The 20658-nt window shown below is 39.1% G+C and overlaps 1 protein-coding gene across 10 annotated transcripts; it reads left to right on the plus strand.

The window, feature by feature from the left end:
* The first annotated feature begins 8392 nt into the window (after positions 1-8392).
* On the plus strand, positions 8393-20162 carry SRSF10 (serine and arginine rich splicing factor 10). 10 transcript variants are annotated; one of them, XM_061184736.1, is made up of 7 exons: positions 8394-8646; positions 10146-10250; positions 13830-13933; positions 15943-16105; positions 16318-16371; positions 16504-16605; positions 19901-20162. In XM_061184736.1, exons 1-7 carry the CDS (start codon positions 8582-8584, stop codon positions 19959-19961), a joined length of 654 nt encoding a protein of 217 aa, XP_061040719.1. In that variant the 5' UTR covers positions 8394-8581; the 3' UTR covers positions 19962-20162. The 10 variants fall into 10 exon arrangements, with proteins under 10 accessions (XP_061040722.1, XP_061040723.1, XP_061040719.1 ...); XM_061184739.1 differs by lacking the exons at positions 16504-16605; positions 19901-20162 and adding an exon at positions 19668-19894 and having other exon boundaries at positions 8393-8646; XM_061184740.1 differs by lacking the exons at positions 16504-16605; positions 19901-20162 and adding an exon at positions 19668-19894 and having other exon boundaries at positions 8393-8646; positions 16321-16371.
* The last annotated feature ends 496 nt before the right edge of the window (positions 20163-20658 follow it).

Genomic DNA, 20658 nt, shown 5'->3' on the forward strand with positions numbered 1-20658 from the left:
TAATCACTGAATTGTACACTTTAAATTTTACTAAAAGTTTTACTAAAAATTATTGAATTGTACACTTACAGTGGGCATATTTTATGGTATGTAAATTATACCTCAGTAAAGCTGTCTTTAAAAACCACCCTACACAAGATTTGAAAACAAACTACAAACTAGCAGAATATATTTGCCATGAAAATAACTGTAACAGAGGTATCCTTACTATATAAAGAACTCTTCAACATCCTGAGAAAAATGTTTACATCCGAATTGAAAAATGGGCTAAAGGAGAAACAGAAATGGTCAGTAAACATGAGAAAAATCTTCATTTCACTAGCAATCAAATAAACGTTTTAAGAAGTAAAGGTTTTACTCTATAAGAATCTAGAAAATTGCAACTTCTTTTTTAATATGATGTCCAGAATTGGTGAGAGTAGCTGACCCAGGCTGGGAAAACTCCTAGATCTCCTAGATATCATCTCCCTTCCTAACCCAGAGGGAATTAAGTCCTCCTTCTTTGTTTCAGTGTCACCTTAAACTTCCATCTCTTATCCCTTATTGTTACTGGCTACTTACATGACTGTATCACCCAGTTAAATTTCAACCCCCTGAGAACTGTGGCTTATTCTTCAGTGTACTCCCAGTTCTAGCAGAGAATATAAACTCTACACGTTTATTCTATGTTTATTGAATGAATAAGAAGAGCGAAATTGGTACAGATTTCCAAAGGGCATTTTGATCATGTCTATCAAGTCCTTAAATTTTTTAATATTCTTTGACTCAGTAATTCAAAATTGAGAAGTCTGTCCTAACCAAAATGTACAAAGATATTTATCTCAGGGTTAGTTTTAAATGTGGAAACAATGCAAATGTCAAACATTCAGTAATAGATTAAATTTTTTTTAATTTTTATGTCCTTTTTTATTGTGGTAAAATGCACATAACATACTATTTACCATTTTAACCATTTTAAAATGTGAAATTCAGTGACATTTAATACATTCACAATGTTGTGCAACCATCACTACTACCTTGTTCCAGCACATTTTCTTCACCCCAAAAGGGAACCTCATACCCATTGAGCAGGCTCTCCCCATTCCCCCTTCCCCCAGAAGGGGGAACCACAGTCTGCTTTCTGTCTTATAGATTTACCTATTCTGGATATCTCTTATAAATGGAATCATACAATACTGTATGTGGTCTTTTGTGTCTGGCTTGTTTCATTTAGCATAATGTTTTCAAGATTCAACCATGTGGTAGTAATTCATTCCTTTTTATGGCTGAATAATATACCATTGTATGAATATACCATATTTTATTTATCCATTAATCAGCTAATGAGCATTTGGGTTGTTTCCACCTTTGGCTATTGTGAATAGTACCGCTGTAAACATTCATGTCCAAATTTTTGTTCAGACACTATTTTCAGTTCTTTGGAGTATATACACCAGGGGTGGAATTGCTGGGTATTTCTATGTTTATGTTCTACAGTAATTTTATGTTAAATTTATTGAGGAAGGGCCAAACTGTTTTCCACAGAGGCTGCACCATTTTACATTCCCACCAACAATGCACAAGGGTTCCATAGATTCACATTTTATTACGTGCTTTTGCGATGTGAGACTGTTCTGGCATGAATAAAACAGACAAGTCCCTGCTTTTAAGAAGCTGACATTCAGGGACTTCTCTGGTGGTCCAGTGGTTAAGACTCCATGCTCCCAATGCAGGGGACATGGGTTCGAGCCCTGGTGGGGGAACTAGATCCCACATGCATGCCGCAACTAAGGCACGGCACAGCCAAAATAAATAAATAATAAAATAAATAAGTAAATATAAATAAAAAGAAACACATTCAGCAGAGGGCGTCAGGTAATAAACAAGTAAATAAATATAAATCTTCTTTTGATTTTTTTTCAACTATTTAAAAACGTTAAGACCCATTCTTAGTACGTGGGCCACGCAAAAACAAGCTGCAAGCCAGACTTGGCCCGAGGGCTGTAGTTTTCGGACGCCTGGTATACATCCCCACTTACCAAGACTGACCTAGCTGCTGCCAACCTGCCGCCAACCTGCCAAGTACAAAGATCAATGCTGAGCCCGGGATACGATGCCTCACGACTGCCAACCAACCCCTTCAGCAGGAAGAGATAGGGTTACTGTGATGCCACGGGGGTTGGGAGGAATGTGTGTAGAACCCAGGTGATCCTGGGACTTCCCGGGCAGTCCAGTGGTTAAGACTCCGAGCTCCCAATGCAGGGGGCATGGGTTCAATCCCTGGTTGGGCAACTAAGATCCTGTATGCCGCATGCACAGCCAAAAAAAAAAGAACCCAGGTGATCTAGTCAGGTCTCTCTTGATATCACTTACTTGACAATTGTACTGTAAATGGACAAGTGCTGCAACCCTGACCTGAGAAGGACATGGTGACGAGGGGCTCAGACACACCACGGGTGAGCCATCAAGATCTGAAGAAGTGACATGAGCATGAGGATAGCGGAAGAGGGACAAGATGGATGTCAGCTGTGGCCCAAGACCAGCTGCAGCTACGGAGCTGTAGTTCATCCCAAGAGCCTCCCTCTTCCAATTTTTTCCCTTAGTAGGAAAGACCCATGGGACCCATGAAGGAGATGCTCCCCAATAATGTCAGAATAAGGGGATCTGCACAAAGCAAGGCATGGACTTTAGCAATCATGTAAGTGTAACTGAGCAGGACCCTATGGGGCCTTCCTGGGACAGACCCCTCCCCCATATCCTCTGCTGCAGCTCCTCTCTGAAGTACCCAGGTAATAGTATCTCATGCATATTTCCTGAGTTTTTCAGATGCTAAAAACCACCACCAAATGCAAGAAATTAACTACCTGATGATCATGTGCATGTAGGCCTATCTAAGGATCAATCACCATCAACCAATCAGAGAATCATGCATGAGCTGATGACACACCCTGTGACCACCCCCTCCCTCACCTGGCCTTTAAAAATGATTTGCTGAAACCCTTCGGGGAGTTCAGGCTTTGGGGGGCACAAGCCACGCATTCTCCTTTCATGGCTCAGCAATAAACCTTTCCCTGCTCCAAAGTCCAACGTTTTGGTTTGTTTGGCCTCACTGTGTGTCAGGCACATGAACTCAGAACGTGAGTTCAGTAACAGAAATGTGTCCGCTTAGGTCTCCCTTTCAAGAGTGACCTTCCCCCACCACGTGTGTTGTTAGCTAATAGCCTCAGCCACAGCGCCTTCAGGATCCAGTCCGAGAGCAGAAGACCAACGTCCCAGCTCAATCAGTTAGGCAGGTGAAGTTCCCTCTTACACAGCCTCTTTCAGACGTTCTATTCAGGTCTTGCATTGATTGGATGAAGGCTGCCCACATTAGGGAGGACAACCTGCTTTACTCAGTCTACCTGTTCAAATGTTAATCTCATCCCAAAACATCTCCACAGACACACACAGAATGATGTTTGACCAAATGTCTGGCACCCCAAAGCTTAGTCAAGTTAACTATGTTTGTCTATTTGTGCGTTGTGCTTCAAAGTCTCTGACTATAGGCTCAGTGACACTCATAAAAGGTATAGATACCTGTAAGCAAGCTTTTTTACTCGGCCTACTGTTACTCTCTGGGACTGGATGGTAATTGATGGGCCTCTTGGATGATATAAAACTAATCTGATTAAAATTAAGATAAGTCAATTATGAACCATGTAAAACTAACCTAAAACTCAATTTTACAAATACTGTGTACCTCACTAGCTTAAGAACTCCTTGAAAACACAGGAACTGTCTTAAATTACCTTTTATTCCCTCAGCCTTATATACAGTCAGAAAGCCTTATAATGTCTCAAAGATTCAGTCTCTTCATCTGTAGAATGAGGATTAAATCATTAAATGAGATAATGCAGATAAAATGATAAGCACAGTATCTGGCATGTAGTTAGTTCTTGTTCAGTGTTAGCTTTTATTATCATCATCATCATCATCACCGTTTCCACATAAATCAATTATGCTACAACCATGCAATGAAATGTACCCTTTTAATGTATCCACAACATCTTTCCTTTCCCTCTTCTTCCTTACAAACAGAACTCTAATTTTGTTGAGAATAAGAGTGGTTAGCCTCCCTTGATGATAGGGTTGGCTACAAGACTCAGTTCTGGCCAATTAAGTATAAGTGGGTATTGTTGTCTCTGACTTAATAAGTTCCTTGAGTGTGGGGGGTGGGTGGTGATTCAGGTAGCATATGCCTTTTGAACTTTGTCCTACTCTTTTTTCTTGGAATGTAGACATGATGCCTGCAGCTCCAGCAGCCATCTTGTGACCATGAGGCAATTTGAGTATAGAAGCCAGAACTAGGGATAACAGAGAAGAAAGAATGAAGGAGGAGCCTGGATATCCTGAAGCTGCCATACCAGTCCTGGACTCCCTATTCCTGACTTCTCATTATACAAAAAATAAATAAGGGCTTCCCTGGTGGTGCAGTGGTTGAGAGTCTGCCTGCCAATGCAGGGGACACGGGTTCGCACCCTGGTCTGGGAAGATCCCACATGCCGCGGAGCAACCAGGCCCGTGAGCCACAACTTCTGAGCCTGCGCGTCTGGAGCCTGTGCTCCGCAACAAGAGAGGCCACGATAGTGAGAGGCCCGTGCACCGCGATGAAGGGTGGCCCCCGCTTGCCACAACTAGAGAGAGCCCTCGCACAGAAACGAAGACCCAACACAGCCAAAAATAAATAAATAAATAAATAAATAAATAAATAAGCAGAAGAAAAAAAACAAAAAACAAAATAACAAAACAAAACAAAAAATATGTTGCAATAAAGGGAAAATTGATAAATTGGACCTCATAAAAATTTTTAAAAATAAATAAATAAATAAATAAGTGAAACTTTAATTTGTTTTGACCACTCTGTATGCCTGTTTCCTCATCTATAAAATGGAAAGAATAACAGTAACCTAGCTCATAGGTTTGGAGTGAGGATTAAATGGGTTAATATATGTGACTTAAAATAACTGAAAACTATGAGCAGAATGACCTCTGAAAGTTGTAACATTCTGCTACTTCTTGAGCCATTTCCCTTGCTCTTTTGTGAGAAAAATGCCTGGCATTTAAGTGCTCAGTAATAAGTGTAAGCTAACATGATCAACATTATTATTATTTCAAGTTTTTGTTATAGGCAATTGAACCCAATTCATAACTGATACAGCAGTGATTAAAAACTATACCTATTAAAACTATCTAATGGCCAGGGAAGATAATTCTTTTTTTCTTTTAATTTATTATTTATTTTATTTATTTATTTTTGGCTGCGTTGGGTCTTCGTTGCTGCACGCGGGCTTTCTCTTAACTGTGGTGAGCAGGGGCTACTCTTCCTTGCAGTGCGTGGGCTTCCCCTTGCAGTGGCTTCCCTCGTTGCCACGCAGGGGCTCTAGGCACACGAGCTCAGTAGTTGTGGCACGTGGGCTCTAGAGTGCAGGCTCAGTAGTTGTGGCACACGGGCTTAGTTGCTCCACGGCATGTGGGATCTTCCCAGACCAGGGCTCGAACCTGTGTCCCCTGCATTGGCAGGCAGATTCTTAACCACTGCGCCACCAGGGAAGCCCCAGAAAATAATTCTTTACAAAATGTTTAGTGAGGAAAAAAACACATTATAAAACTGTATATATAGTATGACCCCAATTTAAACAATTATAGAAATGCTCAGAAATTCAGAAAAGTCTTAGAATTAGTTCTGAGTGGTATGATCACAGGTAATGTTTGTTGTCTTTATAGTTTATTTCCAAAATTTTACTATAAACACAGGACATTTATAACTGGGAAAAATGTTATTTTAAGACATTAAAAAGGAGGCTAAGATATAACAAGTGATTTTTACCTTAAGCAGATTCAAGGTAGCAATCCACGTGCTAGAATAGATCATCTAAGGAGTAAGATAAACAAATATGTGCAGTAGTGGTGAATTCACCCACAGAGCAGAACTATTGGGAGACTGAGGTTAAAAGAAGAGTCTGTTCATAGGTAAATTGATAATGTGTTTATGTATGTGCCCCAAAGTTTCTGACCCACAAGTAAGGAATGTCTAAAAGGCAACACTGAGTCCTCCTCAGTCTGGTGAACTTGGCTTGCTGCCTACTCATTAGAGTGAGAAGGCATCTAGGAAACACCAGGCATGTCTTATTAAACGCATTCAAAGAGCATGCTTCTAATTGATTGTTCATGGAGACAGAGGCAGTGCCGAGCACCATCCATGGCAATTGTCTGAATCAAACAGTTGTAGCAATAAAATTAAGCTTGATGTACGGACTCAAGGTTTTGGTTTTGTCTGTGGAGACAGGGTCATACTTCCATGGCTTTAACACACAGAATTTGTCCCTGTGAGTCTCCCTCTAGCTAGCAGCACGGCCCTCTCAGGCGTGATGTTTGTACTATTATCCACAAATCAGGAATGAGCTGTTTTAGGATCAAGGAAATTCATAGGTATATATTTTACACTTGGGTCTTACTTGTGCAATTCTGAGAACAGTATGCAAGGAAAGTGGTTTTCTGACATAAATCCCAATAAAACATAATTTCTTCAAGAAGAGGTACAGTGCCAACAGACCGTTTTCAGAGATTAACATTTGGCTTTCAAAAAAATTACCAACCCTGGTATTGTGCTCGGAATGAAATACGGTGCTCTTAACCACACATGGCAGCACTTTTGTGAGGAAGTGTTTTACTTCCAAAATTCCTTGGTGTATCTCCCTCCGCACCTGCCTCACGTGCTCCCACCACCACCTGCAGCAGATTTAGAGTTTGGTAAACTGCCCAGCTCAAGCCCCAGCTGAGCGGTGCTTACTTTCTCTACTTTTCCCAGTATCATCTTTTTCAAGACTGGGATACTGAAGCACAAAAGATAAAGGGGCACTTGGTATGTGAGGCAGAAAGCGATTCCAGTGAGTAAATATTTGTACCTCACTTGCTCTTATTATTTCTCAAGGCATTATGAGTAATAATAATAATTGCTAACATTCAGGGCAGGCTTCAATGGCCGTGCCACCTGTGTAGTTGCACGGGACCCCACTCTCGGAACAATCCCGCACTTGGCTTAGTGCTCTGCTATTGTCATCTTAATTTTTTAACTTTTTCATTTTGCACTGAGCCCCACAAATTATGTAGCCAGTCCGATTAACATTTATAGGGCACTCACTATGCATCAGACTCTGTTCTAAACATTTATCCATATTAAAGTTGGGTGGAGTACCACCAAACTGTATTAATTTCCTCATTACTGAGGGTAATTTACAGGAGCCTGTTTTCTAGCCACTAAAAAGTGCTTAAATTAATTTGGGAGGGGGGAGTAAGGAAACACTTGTTCAGCAACTCTGTTTTTAAAAAAAAGTTTTTTTTTTTTTAAACTGTCACATTACTGTCTCTTTCATATCACGGATCTGCAATTACTTGTTGACCAGCTTGTTTCCTACGGAAACATAAGCTCCATGTTTTTCACCACTGAATTTACAGCATCTAACATAATGTCTGACACATAATAGGTAATCAATAAATGTTTTAATAAACTAAGTGTCCAAAGTGTCTTGGAAAATATAAACGTAGAAAAACAATGTCTCTCCTACAGAGCACAACAGATTATCAAATCACTTAATTGCTATGGATGCAGATTGATGCATAAATAATGCTTTTTTGTCGTTTTGTAAAATAAAAGTTCATTTAAACAGTTCTTGAGTCCCTGCTATCTGCTTGGCAATGTGCTACATGCCAGAAGCATTCTAACAGATGGGGAAACACTGCAATACATGAACAATGCACACTCAGGAAGCCGTTAGTAACAGTGTAGATGACAATGGAGGACTAAGATGTGAGGTTTGCGTCCTATTTTGGTAGGGAACAGCCTTTAATGGGGAGAAAACCCCGTGGAGAGGTGAAGGAAACAACCAAGAAGGGTGTATGCGAGGGGCGACCTGGGCAAAGGCGCTCAGGGAGTGAGTCCACCGTGTGCAGAAAGCACTGGAGAGGCAGGCCTATCTCTGCAAGGACACACACCTCCTTCCCATGCACAATAACACGAGAGGCCGTAAATTCTTCTCTTGCCGTTGAGAGATCTGATAAAAGCCAGGTTATAACATGGACCAGACAGGGGAAAGCCTGTCCCTCCAAATTATAATATTTAAAACTCCGTCCAGTTTGTAAAAACTGTACAGTATGGTGTACAGGTTAAAACATCTGCTTCCTGACTTGGGGGGGGCGGTTAGGAGGGGAGAACGCGGTGCAAGGGAGAAAAGGGCGGCAAAGTAAAGCACTTAAGAAAGAAAGAGCGGGCTACCGGGAGAAGGGGAGGCAGCTCCAGAAGCCAATGAATGAGATCTAAGCTGCAGCACGTACTCCCGCCGCCCGCCTGCGCAGGCGCACGCCGCGTGATCTCGCGGGAAAGAACCGTTGCAGGTCCCGGCGTAGCACTCAGGTAGGAGGTGGGGGGAGGCGGGAGTGAACTCTCGCGAGAAGAGGCGGTTGCCGTAGCGGAGTCCTCTGGCTGTGTGTCTCGAGGTTCCGGCGCCGGAGCTGCGGACGGTTTGCTGAGCCCGTTAGTGTCCCGTTTGAGACCCACGCCGCCGTCATGTCCCGGTACCTGCGTCCCCCCAACACGTCTCTCTTCGTAAGGAACGTGGCGGACGATACCAGGTATGTACAGGGGAGGCACTCCGGGCCCAAGAGGGGAGGCCGCGGGCGTTCGGAGAGGACCGGTGCGGCGGCGGCGGCGCGCTGGGCCTGCGCCGGGGGAGGGGAAGGGCTGAAGATGGCGGGTCCCGCGCTGGCTTTCTGGCCCGAACTAGGCCGCGCAGCCGGCCTAACCGCCGCGTGGGAGCGAGGGCGGCGCCGCTGGTCTTCCCGGGCAGCCGCGGGAGAGCGGGCCGCGTGGCGGCGTTTCGGTCCCCTCCCCCTCCGCAGATGGGGGCCCCTTCCTTACCGCTTCCTCTCCGGGCGTTCAGGCTCAGCCTCCACCGAACATCAGCTCCCCCCATTGATTTGAAGTTCACGTTCTTTGGGGTGCACGCCCCCTTGGCCCAGAATTTTTTTTTTTTTTCCCTAGTTAAAAAGAAAAACTGCTCTGCAGTGAAATAACGGGATCGGGGGAGGGGAGTGTGGCGAAGCATTTGCTACCCTTTTTGTTGTTGTTGTGTTTTATTTGCGATTTTTTTTTTTTTTTGGTGTTGTAGATGTTTGGATAAAGGGAATGTTGAGATTAGAGATATAAAATTCTTCCACTTAAACGGTACGAACTAGTTCTTCCTATTTCCGCGAAATACTGGCCACCCTTTGAAAACGGAGGTTTAGGAAGCCTCTACCATTAGGACGTTGATAGCTAAATTGGATTAATCTGGACCGTCCCTTTGTTCTCGCCAATTTCCTTAATTGCTTGGAGTTGCCGTCAGACTTTTTTGGAAGAGATCTTATCACAAGATGAGATTCACTGTTTAACAAATAATCACTCTACACACACACAAATCAAAAAAATTTAGGTAGCCTCGTATGATTTATATTTTTCTGTCTTACCTTTAAGTAGGGCAAGTAAGCAATAGTAATTACTCTAGCATCTAGGAAACTTTCCCCTTTATGTCATATTGACATTTATTGAGGAATTATATGTATTTGTGACTTTTATTTTTCAAACAGTATCTACCTGCTATTAAGTGTGTAACCCTGTCGCTAAAATTTGGAGGTAAAATAAGTGCTTTGTATTTTTCAGAATACTAGAGGTGCTTTGATACTGTTAAAAAAAAAAACATAGCAATAGTTACGTACAACTTAATGCTACTATACTATTTATGAAAAATGAAGGCTGTGGATAAAAGCAATAGAGATAAGTTGTAATCAAATTTACTTAAATGTCTGTTTTTCTGTTGTTAATGTAAAATAGTAATAGGTTTTATTATAAACTGCATTATTATCTTCCAGAATCTTGCATTCTGGCTTTTCTTTTTCAGAAAGACATATTGTTGGATATTCTTACCATTGGCTCTTGATGTTGAGATTTAGAAAGCTTGTTTGTTTTAGGTCACCCAGGAACATAGCACAGCCTCTTTCATTAATTGAGATATTACAGAAAGAAACCTATTTCTTACAAAGAAACTTTTAAAGGAGTGGACTTAAAAACTTGGCATCTTTTTATGATGTTTTAGGTCTGAAGATTTACGACGCGAATTCGGTCGTTATGGTCCTATAGTTGATGTGTATGTTCCACTTGATTTCTACACTCGCCGTCCAAGAGGATTTGCATATGTTCAATATCCTTTCTTCAGATGGCTGATTAGTGAGGGGTGTTGAAGTTTGAAATTCAAGTTTTTGTAAGAGGTAACATCTAAAAAGTAGTTGTTTTTTTTTTGTCTTCTAATAAATGTTTTGTCTTCAATTTTTTCTAAGTTAATTCTGACTCTGACTCACACATTGCTCTTACTATTTCTTAAAGTTGATCCAAAAACAGTAACATATTTAAATTCCCATTCATGCTGCTGAAACTCAAATCAATGATTATAATATGTGATTTAAATCTGAATACACTCTGGTTGCTACCGCCTTTAATGTAACTCAAAAGTTAATATGTTCTTGTGCTTAGCAATTAAAGTTTGGTATTCTTGTTTGTTAACTTGAATCACGTGATCAAAAACAAATTGTATAACAATGAGGTAAACTTCTTTAATATTGTCCCCTAATTTGCTGTCCTCTGTTGTTACCTCAGAGAATGTAAAGCTGTACAGTTATGGCGACCCCAAAGAGAAAGCATGAAAGAACCTTTAGAGTAGAGTTCAACACTTAAGGCAAGTAGACAAGCCAAAGACCTTAAGGATCAGGCTTGAAGAGAAGGGAGAGTTTGGGAAAAGAAAATATAAAGAAAAGCTGGAAGAAGGACAAGCCTAATGGGAGACAAAGCCTCGCTTTATCTACAAAAGGGGGAAAAGGTTGTTTTTCAAAGTTAAAGATAAAGCCATCTGTCATATTTGGCCAAGCATCTCATGACAAGTCCTTCTGACAAGCACTTAAAGAGTTAAAGGTCAAGATGAAGTTGAATGATGGCCAAGATTAAAGGAGTCATACCTGATGTATCCTACAGAATAACTATTTTCCTTTTTTTTTTTTTTTTCCTCCTCATGTTTTGTAAGCAGTTAATTTTCAAAATTATTCTGGTTTGGTCTAGTGACAAAACCTGTAACTTGATTTACGTGGGCCTTTGATGTTGTGATGTGGTCTTGTATAAATGCACTCTCTCTTAGCTTGTGAAGTTAAAGTGTACCAGGATGTAATGTTGTTAAGCTTAAACTCAGCATATTTCTGTTTTGGACCAAGTGGTCAGGTGCCATAGGGTAGCAGGCAGTGCTCTTTGGAGTAGCATGAGGTTCTGGAGTCAAGCCGACTCCATAGAGCCATTCTTAGAGGGCAGACAGGTGCATGCACTGGGGACTACTTAGAAACGGCTCTGGTGGTTTTAGAAGGTCAGATCCACTAGAGATGCTGTCTGTTTATAGATTTTTTTAAAGGGGCTGCTAGGGGCACACACATACTCCTAACATCTGAAATTTAGCTCTGTGAAACCTGCTGGCCCTGACTGCTTTAGCACATGTGATCAGTTGGCCCAGAATGGGTTGCAGAAGGCCTTATCTTTGGTATGGGTACGTAATCAGGATCTGTGGGAAATTGTTCCTTGGCCCAGAGTTTCAGGTGACATTACTTCCTTCAGTGAGATGACCTCCTTGTGGCAACAAAGGTTTGGGCTGTGGATTTCAGGCTAGGAAAAATTCTCATTGCTTAAATTCAGTGGATCTCTTGAAACTTAGCAGAGTTCTAATGAGACTTAGGCGAAATGCCAAAAGCTGCTACTCCTGCAGGGCCAGTGATCAAGGACAGTTGTGGGAATTGGTTGCAAAGCTCTGTTACAGAGAGGATAAGAGGTATATCTGGCTTGGTTAAAAAAAAAAAAAAAAAGGTAACGGTACATTCTGGCTTACAATGTTGGCCTGATTTTACCTGGTTTGGAGGTGGCCTGGGAACCAGGATCAGCAGTTTGACTCAAGAGTATGTGATACTTGAGCCAGGAAAGAGTTAACCAAAGGAATCTCAAGGTGAATTATATCTATTTTTTTACACAAAGTCTGTCTGTGGTCTTCAAATAGTTAAAAAGAAATAGGTATCAGGATTTTGCAAAGGCCCTGAGTACAAATTTCTCCGTAACTGGCATCAGAATGATATTTGACTGTCCCTGCTGTGGTCCTCTTTTCTATCTGACCCCATTCCCAGCTAGCTTTCTCTTAAGAGGTCAGGTAGAACCTTGCCATGGTTCATCCAACCCAGGATTCTGTTTTTGAGGGTAGCCCCAGAGGATGATTGGCTTTCATTAATAATTTTTATACTTCTTGGTTTAAATCTTTTAAGAAGTTATTCTGTCTCTCAAAGTAGCAAAATAGTATGCCCTTCAAATGAACTTGTTCTTTTTAATTATTTTAGAGCCCAACTGCATTAACCTGGAGGGGTGTTTGATTATAGTGTTCAAGGTTCTAAACTCCCCATCAACCTTTGTCTTTTCATGATGAAAACCTCGTGATTTAGGACTTGAGAAAACCTCTCGTTCACTACACATAATAGCCTCAGAGAGAGAGAACTGGGACCCTGTTGTGGTCTTTAAGTCCTTCCAGAACAAAAAATAGGAAATCTAGTGAGGCAGACCTTTTAGTCTCTGGAATAAAAGAATATTAATATCAGTCTTGAAGGGAGTAGTATATCGCTTCAGGGATGTTTTTTAATCAGCACTCAAGATCTGCACTTCTCTCAAATTTAAGAAATAGAAATGGATGAGTTAGAATAGTGAATTTTAGTACAGAATGAAAATCCACAGCCAGACCTAGCCTAGCTCCCCTTCAGAAGCTTTTATATCAAACACTGCTCTGAATATGTGCTTGGCTTCTATTAGAATGGTGGTTTTAGGAAAGGAACTAAATGTGGTCAGAATAGCTTTGTTGGGGGAGAACAAGGCAACAGCCTCTCAGATCAAAAATGGGTACCAGCAGATCCTGCTTTAGGCTTATAAATATTATCTTGAAATTTCTCAAATTGAAAACCAGTCCCAAACGCACTTCTCTACGGGAAGCTTTATGTTTAGTGTCATGGTTAGGGCTTTCCAGTCCAGGAATCTTTAGAAACGGTCTGTTATTTCTTGGCAGCACGCTTTTATAGTCTGTGCATGGATATAATATGATATCTTAAGTATTGTTTGATACTGTCTTGATATCTACAAGTGGCTGGTGTACCAGTCTTCCCAGTAGGTGTAATAAGGAAGACAACTGAGTGAAATAATAATGTTAGATATGTCTGAGAAAAATAGCAAGATTAATTTGAGGTTGATGCTTTAGTTTCTTGTAAGGTATATTCCGCTTGCTTACACAAGAACTATTGGCATTTTCTTTTTTTCATTTGAAACAAAAATATGAAAAACAGTTTTGGTTTTATTTTAAGAAATTTTTGTTTTAGCATACAAAATAAAATTGGCATTTGTTTTTCTTTTTTGTCTTGTAAAATTCTTAAAACTCAGAAAAATCTTCTGATGGGATTACTTGGTAGTTCAGCTATAACAGGCCTTATTTCAGTGATAACTTTATAAGATGTATTCATAAGTGTTTTCAAACTCATGCCTTAGGGAGTCACAAGTGCTTTAATACTCTAAAGTGTTTATAGCTGAATCAACCAACCAGTTAGTGGGGTCTGGTTGATTTTCTAGAATAATATCGAGAGATTGTGAATTGTTCCAGACTTACCAACTGAACTTTCATTCATTATCAAAGTTTGCAAAACTTCCCAAGCCCCTTAACATTTAGCACATTTGAGGATGTTCGTGATGCAGAAGATGCTTTACATAATTTGGACAGAAAATGGATTTGTGGACGCCAAATTGAAATACAGTTTGCACAGGGGGATCGAAAGAGTAAGTACCTTTATGCCTATATGTAAAATGCATCATTTCTTTTTTTTTCTGTATATAGATTTTTTTTTACTTGGAGTATAATTGCTTTACAAAGGTGTGTTGGTTTCTGCTGTATAACAAAGTGAATCAGCTACGTGTATACATCTATCCCCTCCCTCTTGGGCCTCCCTCCCACCACCACCCCCATCCTACCCATCTAGGTCATCACAGAGCATTGCGCTGAGCTACCTGTGCTATACCACAGGTTCCCACTAGAGATGTGGATGGACCTAGAGTCTGTCATACAGAGTGAAGTAAGTCAGAAAGAGAAAAACAAACATGTATTAATGCATATATGTGGAACCTAGAAAAAGCGTACAGATGAACCTGTTTGCAGGGCAGGAATAGAGATGCAGACATAGAGAATGGACGTGTGGACACAAGAGGGGAAAGGGGGAGGGTGGGATGAATTGGGAGGTTAGGTTTGACATAAATACAGATTTTTTAAATTTTGTTTTTTAATTTTATTTTTTTAGCCAATTTATTTATTTTACTTTTGGCTGCTTTGGGTCTTCGTTGCTGCGCGCGGGCTTTCTCTAGTTGCAGTGAGCGGGGGCTACTCTTCGTTGCAGTGCGTGGGTTTCTCATTGCGGTGGCTTCTCTCTTGCGGAGCATGGGCTCTAGGCACACGGGCTTCAGTAGTTGTGGCACGCGGAAATACATCATATTTATACAAATTGTTCTGAGAGTGCTTCTTGGAAGTATTGTGCAATATGTCTATCTATTCAAAACCCAGAAAGATAGTTTTTGGGAAGATAGAGTATTTTGAATACTTTGCAGAATTTCAGGGTAGACAAAAGGATTTAGAATGCAGTGATCAGAATGCCTGAAATATGTTTGGACTCTTTAAGAAGGTAGATCAGTACTATCAGCTGTGGCGTGTTTAATAGACTAAGAGTAGAATTGAAAAGAATAAACTTTGGAAAGTTTTGGTTCTCTTGAGCCATTTCCCTTCTGCATAAAGATCATCAAGGTGTAATTGGGTAATTATGTAGGTGCCTGGCTTTAGAAATGAACAGATAGACTGGGAAAGACTATATAGATTAAATTTGGAAAAGATTTTATATTAGTACTTGGTTTTTATTAATATGCAGGCATACACCAGGTGTTGGCTGCATGCTAATGAGGCATAAGTACAGGCTTTGGGGTCAGATACACCTGGGTTTGAATTCTGGCTCAACTGTTAATGTTTCCTTAAGCAAGATATTAAAAGATAGAGATTAAAATAGCTGCTGGAAAAAAAAAAGTTGCTAAAGAGAGGGGGAGTACTTAGGTAGACACAAGCTATTGGTGATTCTCTAGTTCTTGGGTTGAATGATAGGTTCCGGGGTAGTCAGTGTTATTTATACATTCATACACACATGCATAAAGTATCTGCTTCATAGGATCGAATGAGATAACGTAAGGATTGAGGACTGTCCGGGGTGTGGGTATGTCTAAGGCATTCGACAAGTGTTAGTTTTCTTCTGCTTTTCTTTGTCATGGTTTCTCTGAACTGTATAACTATATATTATTGCATTTTGACACTACATATCATTCGTAGGCCACCATTAAGTATTTTGTCATTGTTAATTTTGTTCCTAATGAATGGAAACCATGGTAGGATAATTCCAAATTAGCATATGGTTCAAAAGTCATTTGTATTTTAATTCGGAATTTTAAAAATACTTTCATGGTATATTTTCCTAATGTCGAAGTAGTTGGCATATTTTTGGACAACAAACTAGATGTGAGAGGTCTTTGAAAAAACAAAATAGTTGGGGAGATATTTGAGGGTATCATTTTTAACATAAAACAGTCTTCTGATAGACTTGCTTGAAAATAAATACCTTTTCCAAGATTAACATTCACAAGTAGCCACAGATTTGGAGGCATAAAGGAAGGGGATGCAGGAATTTTTCCTATAATTTGGAGGCTTAAATACTACGTTTTTAATGTTTGTAAATATTTCTGTTCTGTGTATTTCATAGCTCCAAATCAGATGAAAGCCAAGGAAGGGAGGAATGTGTATAGTTCTTCACGCTATGATGAGTATGACAGATATAGACGTTCTAGAAGCCGAAGTTACGAAAGAAGGAGATCAAGAAGTCGTTCCTTTGATTACAACTATAGAAGATCTTATAGTCCTAGAAAGTAAGTGATGTGTACCACAGAAAAGATTTAGTTTGTTGGCCTTTAATTTTTTAAAATCTTCTTGTGTACTTTTAATTATGTACATTGTATGCTTCATTGAGACTAAAAATATTTTTAGTGCTTTATTTTAAAAGTTTTATGGTTCACTTTTTTAATTAGATACTTGTAAATAGACATGTGTCACTGTTTGCTTTTTCTGATGTACTTTTTAGCAGTAGACCGACTGGAAGACCACGGCGTAGCAGAAGCCATTCCGACAATGATAGGTAAATAACTTTGCTTTGAAAAAGACTATACATTTTTCAATTTCAGAGTGAACTTTTGCTCTAAAAATAACAAATTTGATTAATATAGAATCTAATTTTTACTCTAATTGTATCTCTCCTCTGTTTTGAAAGATTCAAACACCGAAATCGATCTTTTTCAAGATCTAAATCCAATTCAAGATCACGGTCCAAGTCCCAGCCCAAGAAAGAAATGAAGGCTAAATCACGTTCTAGGTCTGCATCTCACACCAAAACTAGAGGCACCTCTAAAACAGATTCCAAAACACATTATAAGTCTGGCTCAAGATATGAGAAGGAATCAAGGAAAAAAGAACCACCTAGATCCAAATCTCAGTCAAGATCACAGTCTAGGTCTAGGTCAAAATCTAGATCAAGGTCTTGGACTAGTCCTAAGTCCAGTGGCCACTGATAGTATAAACCATGATATTTTTAGGCATGTATCATTCATTTACTCATAGTTTGGTTTACTTAAATTATCAGGAATACAATGTTGCAATGATGCTTAAAAAAAACACTTGTCAGTTTTCCCTGTACCAGGCAATGGTTATTATTAAAATGAAATGCTGTTGAGAAGCCACTCTTAAGAGTCCAGTTTGTTTAATGTTATGGGCAGCTACCAATTTGTGGTGTCTCTGTATATTTTTGTAAAGATTCTCATTTTTTAATGCTTGAGGTATTGGTGAAAAGATGTTGGTTGACCATAATTTGCAACATTGTCTTATTAAAAATAAACTTTCATATCCATATTTGGTAGAACTGTTAACCTAGAAATGTAGCTTGCTAATAAGGTAGAATGATACAAAAGTGAAGTTGTAGCCACCGTACAACACTGACCCGACTAGACACATTTAGGTTCAGGGTGGACCTTTTTGTCTTGTCAAGGTGTCGAGACCCACGATGATAATTTATGGCACAGTGTGGAATAGTTCTTTTGTTAACCCCACTGTCTCGGGAAATGACGCCAACTGGGTTAAGTAGCATTTTCAGGGAGATGGAGTTTTTGATTGAAACACGGAGCCTTCACTTTTCTGGTTTCTGTGAAGATTTGGAACCATACAAACATCGGAAAAACCCCCCTTAAAATTTGGGCAGGTTGATGATGGCAGAAATAATTTTAAGGGGAAAAGAATGCTCTTATGCAGTTACTCTAAACTTTAAGGAGCATTGTTGACCATAATATTGCTTAGTTTTCTTACTGCTGTTAAAAGCAAGTAAAGTGTTTTCAAAGTAGGTTTTGTTTGTGTGTGCGCATAGTGTAAAAGGACTGAATTTTGATGCTTAAAGCACTTGGTGTGTGCATTTGTATCAAAATTTGCCCATATCTTTATGAAGGAGGCTTGTTCTTTACGCCTCAGTTTATTTAATGTGAGGCAAGTAAAAAGACAACACTCCCATTCTACGTGATTCTGTGGTGCCATGAGATTTTAAATAATTCTGGAAAAAACTAAGAAAATCACATCTCTTGAGGTTTTGACTGATTATCCATGTAGTACCTGATGAAAATAATACCCTAACTCTTTATAATTTTTAACATCTCTCTGCGAGATCATTTGGGGGCAATAAAAAGTGACTTGACGTGTCCAATCTCATTTCAGAATAAAAGCTGGCATCCTTAAAATTTTTAGATTGCTTGCTTACAGGCATATAAGTAAGAAATGTTGTGGGGAAACCATTCCTTTTAGAGGATTACTTTTTTCAATTTTGGTTTTAGTAATCTAGGCCTTGCCTGTAAAGAACAAAAGGTGGTTTTAAATACTGTTTGTGGAATGTGTTTAAAGGATTGATTCTAGAACCTTTGTATATTTGATAGTATTTCTAACTTTCATTTCTTTACTGTTTGCAGTTAATGTTCATGTTCTGCTATGCAATCATTTATATGCACGTTTCTTTAATTTTTTTAGATTTTCCTGGATGTATAGTTTAAACAACAAAAAGTATTTAAAACTGTAGCAGTAGTTTGCAGTTCTAGCAAAGAGGAAAGTTGTGGGGTTAAACTTTGTATTTTCTTTCTTATAGAAGCTTCTAAAAAGGTATTTTTATATGTTCTTTTTAACAAATATTGTGTACAACCTTTAAAACATCAATGTTTGGATCAAAACAAGACCCAGCTTATTTTCTGCTTGCTGTAAATTAAGCAAACATGCTATAATAAAAACAAAATGAAGGAAATAATGATTAACTGGAATTATTATAGTTTTGAATGAGATTATACAATAACAGCGGATTTAGGAGTATTTTAAATCAGTGTTGCACTAGGCACAGGTTTTACTTTGGAAATGATAGAACCTGCCAGAAAGGTACATCTTTTACGTAGTACTTAAAAATTCCTTATGTAATGTCAGAGTTGTTTCATTATTGCTTATTAAACCCCTTGGGTTAAATAACTTAGAGGTTATTGGTAGTGTTAAGATACGCATTAAAATGAAATTTGAGTCAGCTAATTTTAAGTTTATATTTTCATTATTAGATGGACCAATAATTCTGCTCTTCCCCATCCTAAACAAGATGGATTGGGCCTTATGTTTATGGTGTGATTTAAAATATTTTTGCATTGAATGTTCGTGAGCACTTAATATTAAGTGATAATCACTGTGGGGAACTGGTTTAGGTGTTTTGTGGTTTGAGTTCAAGCTGCTTTATAATGACAAGTATAGCTGATATTTATTGAGTATTTATGATGTGCCAGACACTGTTCTAAAAGCTTTATGTGTTAACTCATTTACTCATCACGAAACCCTATGAGAAAGATACTTTTATTTTCTCGTATAACAGATGATAAGGAAATGGAGGCACAAAGAAAAAGCAATAAAAGGCAGATCCAGGATTTGAGCTCAGCCGGATCCTTAGATTTTTTTTTTTAATGGACTGTAATTAGAGTAGATTGGGGAAATAACCCGTTTAATTTTTCTTAGTCTGTATAGAATTAGAAGTAATAGTTTCGTTTTTATTTTTTACTTGTGTCACTTATTTTTAGACTCATGCTATTTTCTTGAGAACCTTATATGTTATTTCTAAAGTGACATACCTAAATAACATAGCTTCAAAGGGACTATTTTATATTTGAACCCATGATAGGATCCTACTGATACTTAAGGATCCTTATACAGGGCTTTAATGTTGGGTTACATAGTTGAGTTCCATAATTATTGAGTATCTACTGTGTGTCTGGCACGGCTCAGTATTGGAGTAGAACATATCAAGACTCAAGTGAGAGCTGACACTTCGCCTCTCTTTTTGCTTAAGATCTCTCTGCATTTTTTTTTTTTTTTTTGAAGCCAAGTAAGCAAGAAGAATAATGACAGATAATGCTTCAGTGAGAAAGGAAAGGTGCTACATAGAGTATGAGCTGTTAAGTTACAACCCAGGGAAAAGACCTGGGAACTATTATACTATTCTCTTGAAAATTTGGCCCTGTAAGCTGCTACATCCAGTTCAACTAACAAAATCCTGTATACCACAGAGAAGAATAAAGAAAACCAAACTGACAAACATCCTTCTTTTATTTAAGACCAAACTGCAGCTGGAATACCCAGTACAGTTCTGCTTACTACACTTCAAGAAAGATCTGAGAAAGCGGAAAAAGAACCAAAGAAGGGCAGTTCAAGCGACCAAAGGGTGGGTGGAAGGTGCTGCAGTATGAATACTGTACGAATATTTTGACTCTGGTCTGAAAAGATAAAAGAATGTTATCGAAACTACATGGAATAATTGAAGTCCCTTCAAGTTTGAAAGTAAGCATTTTAGGACAAATAAAAGGAAATTCAACTTTGTACTTGTGGAAACTAATCCCTAAATCTGAATAGGTTTATATTGATTCATGGGTAACAGGTCCATGTTAAATTGGAAACTAGGATGTTTGAATATCAAGGAAGACAGCCATAGTCTCTTACAGTGCCTCTATTGGTCTGTCTCAAACTGAATTGGGTGAGAAAAGGTATGGTCCAATATAAACTTGCTTATCTCTTAAAGTCAGTTCTGTTTTTGCTATTGGCAAATCTTGCCTTTGTTTATTCCAGTGCCAGTGTTTTCTGCTTAATGGTTTGCTTTGTTGGCATCTGAGTTTCGTTACTTGTATGCCACATGCGGTTTACATCTTCCTTAAACACTCTCCCACATAAATTCCAATTATACTTGACATCCAGCTAAGAGGGTCCATCTCTTCTCACCTCTTTCCTAGTCAGTATATTCAGCAAACATTTACTGAGCCCTTACTGTGGGCAAAAATTGTACTGGGTAATTGGGGAGAAAAATAGATAAAATTCACTT

This window comes from Eubalaena glacialis, chromosome 3 (assembly GCF_028564815.1).
Source record: "Eubalaena glacialis isolate mEubGla1 chromosome 3, mEubGla1.1.hap2.+ XY, whole genome shotgun sequence".
Taxonomy (NCBI): Eukaryota; Metazoa; Chordata; class Mammalia; order Artiodactyla; family Balaenidae; genus Eubalaena; species Eubalaena glacialis.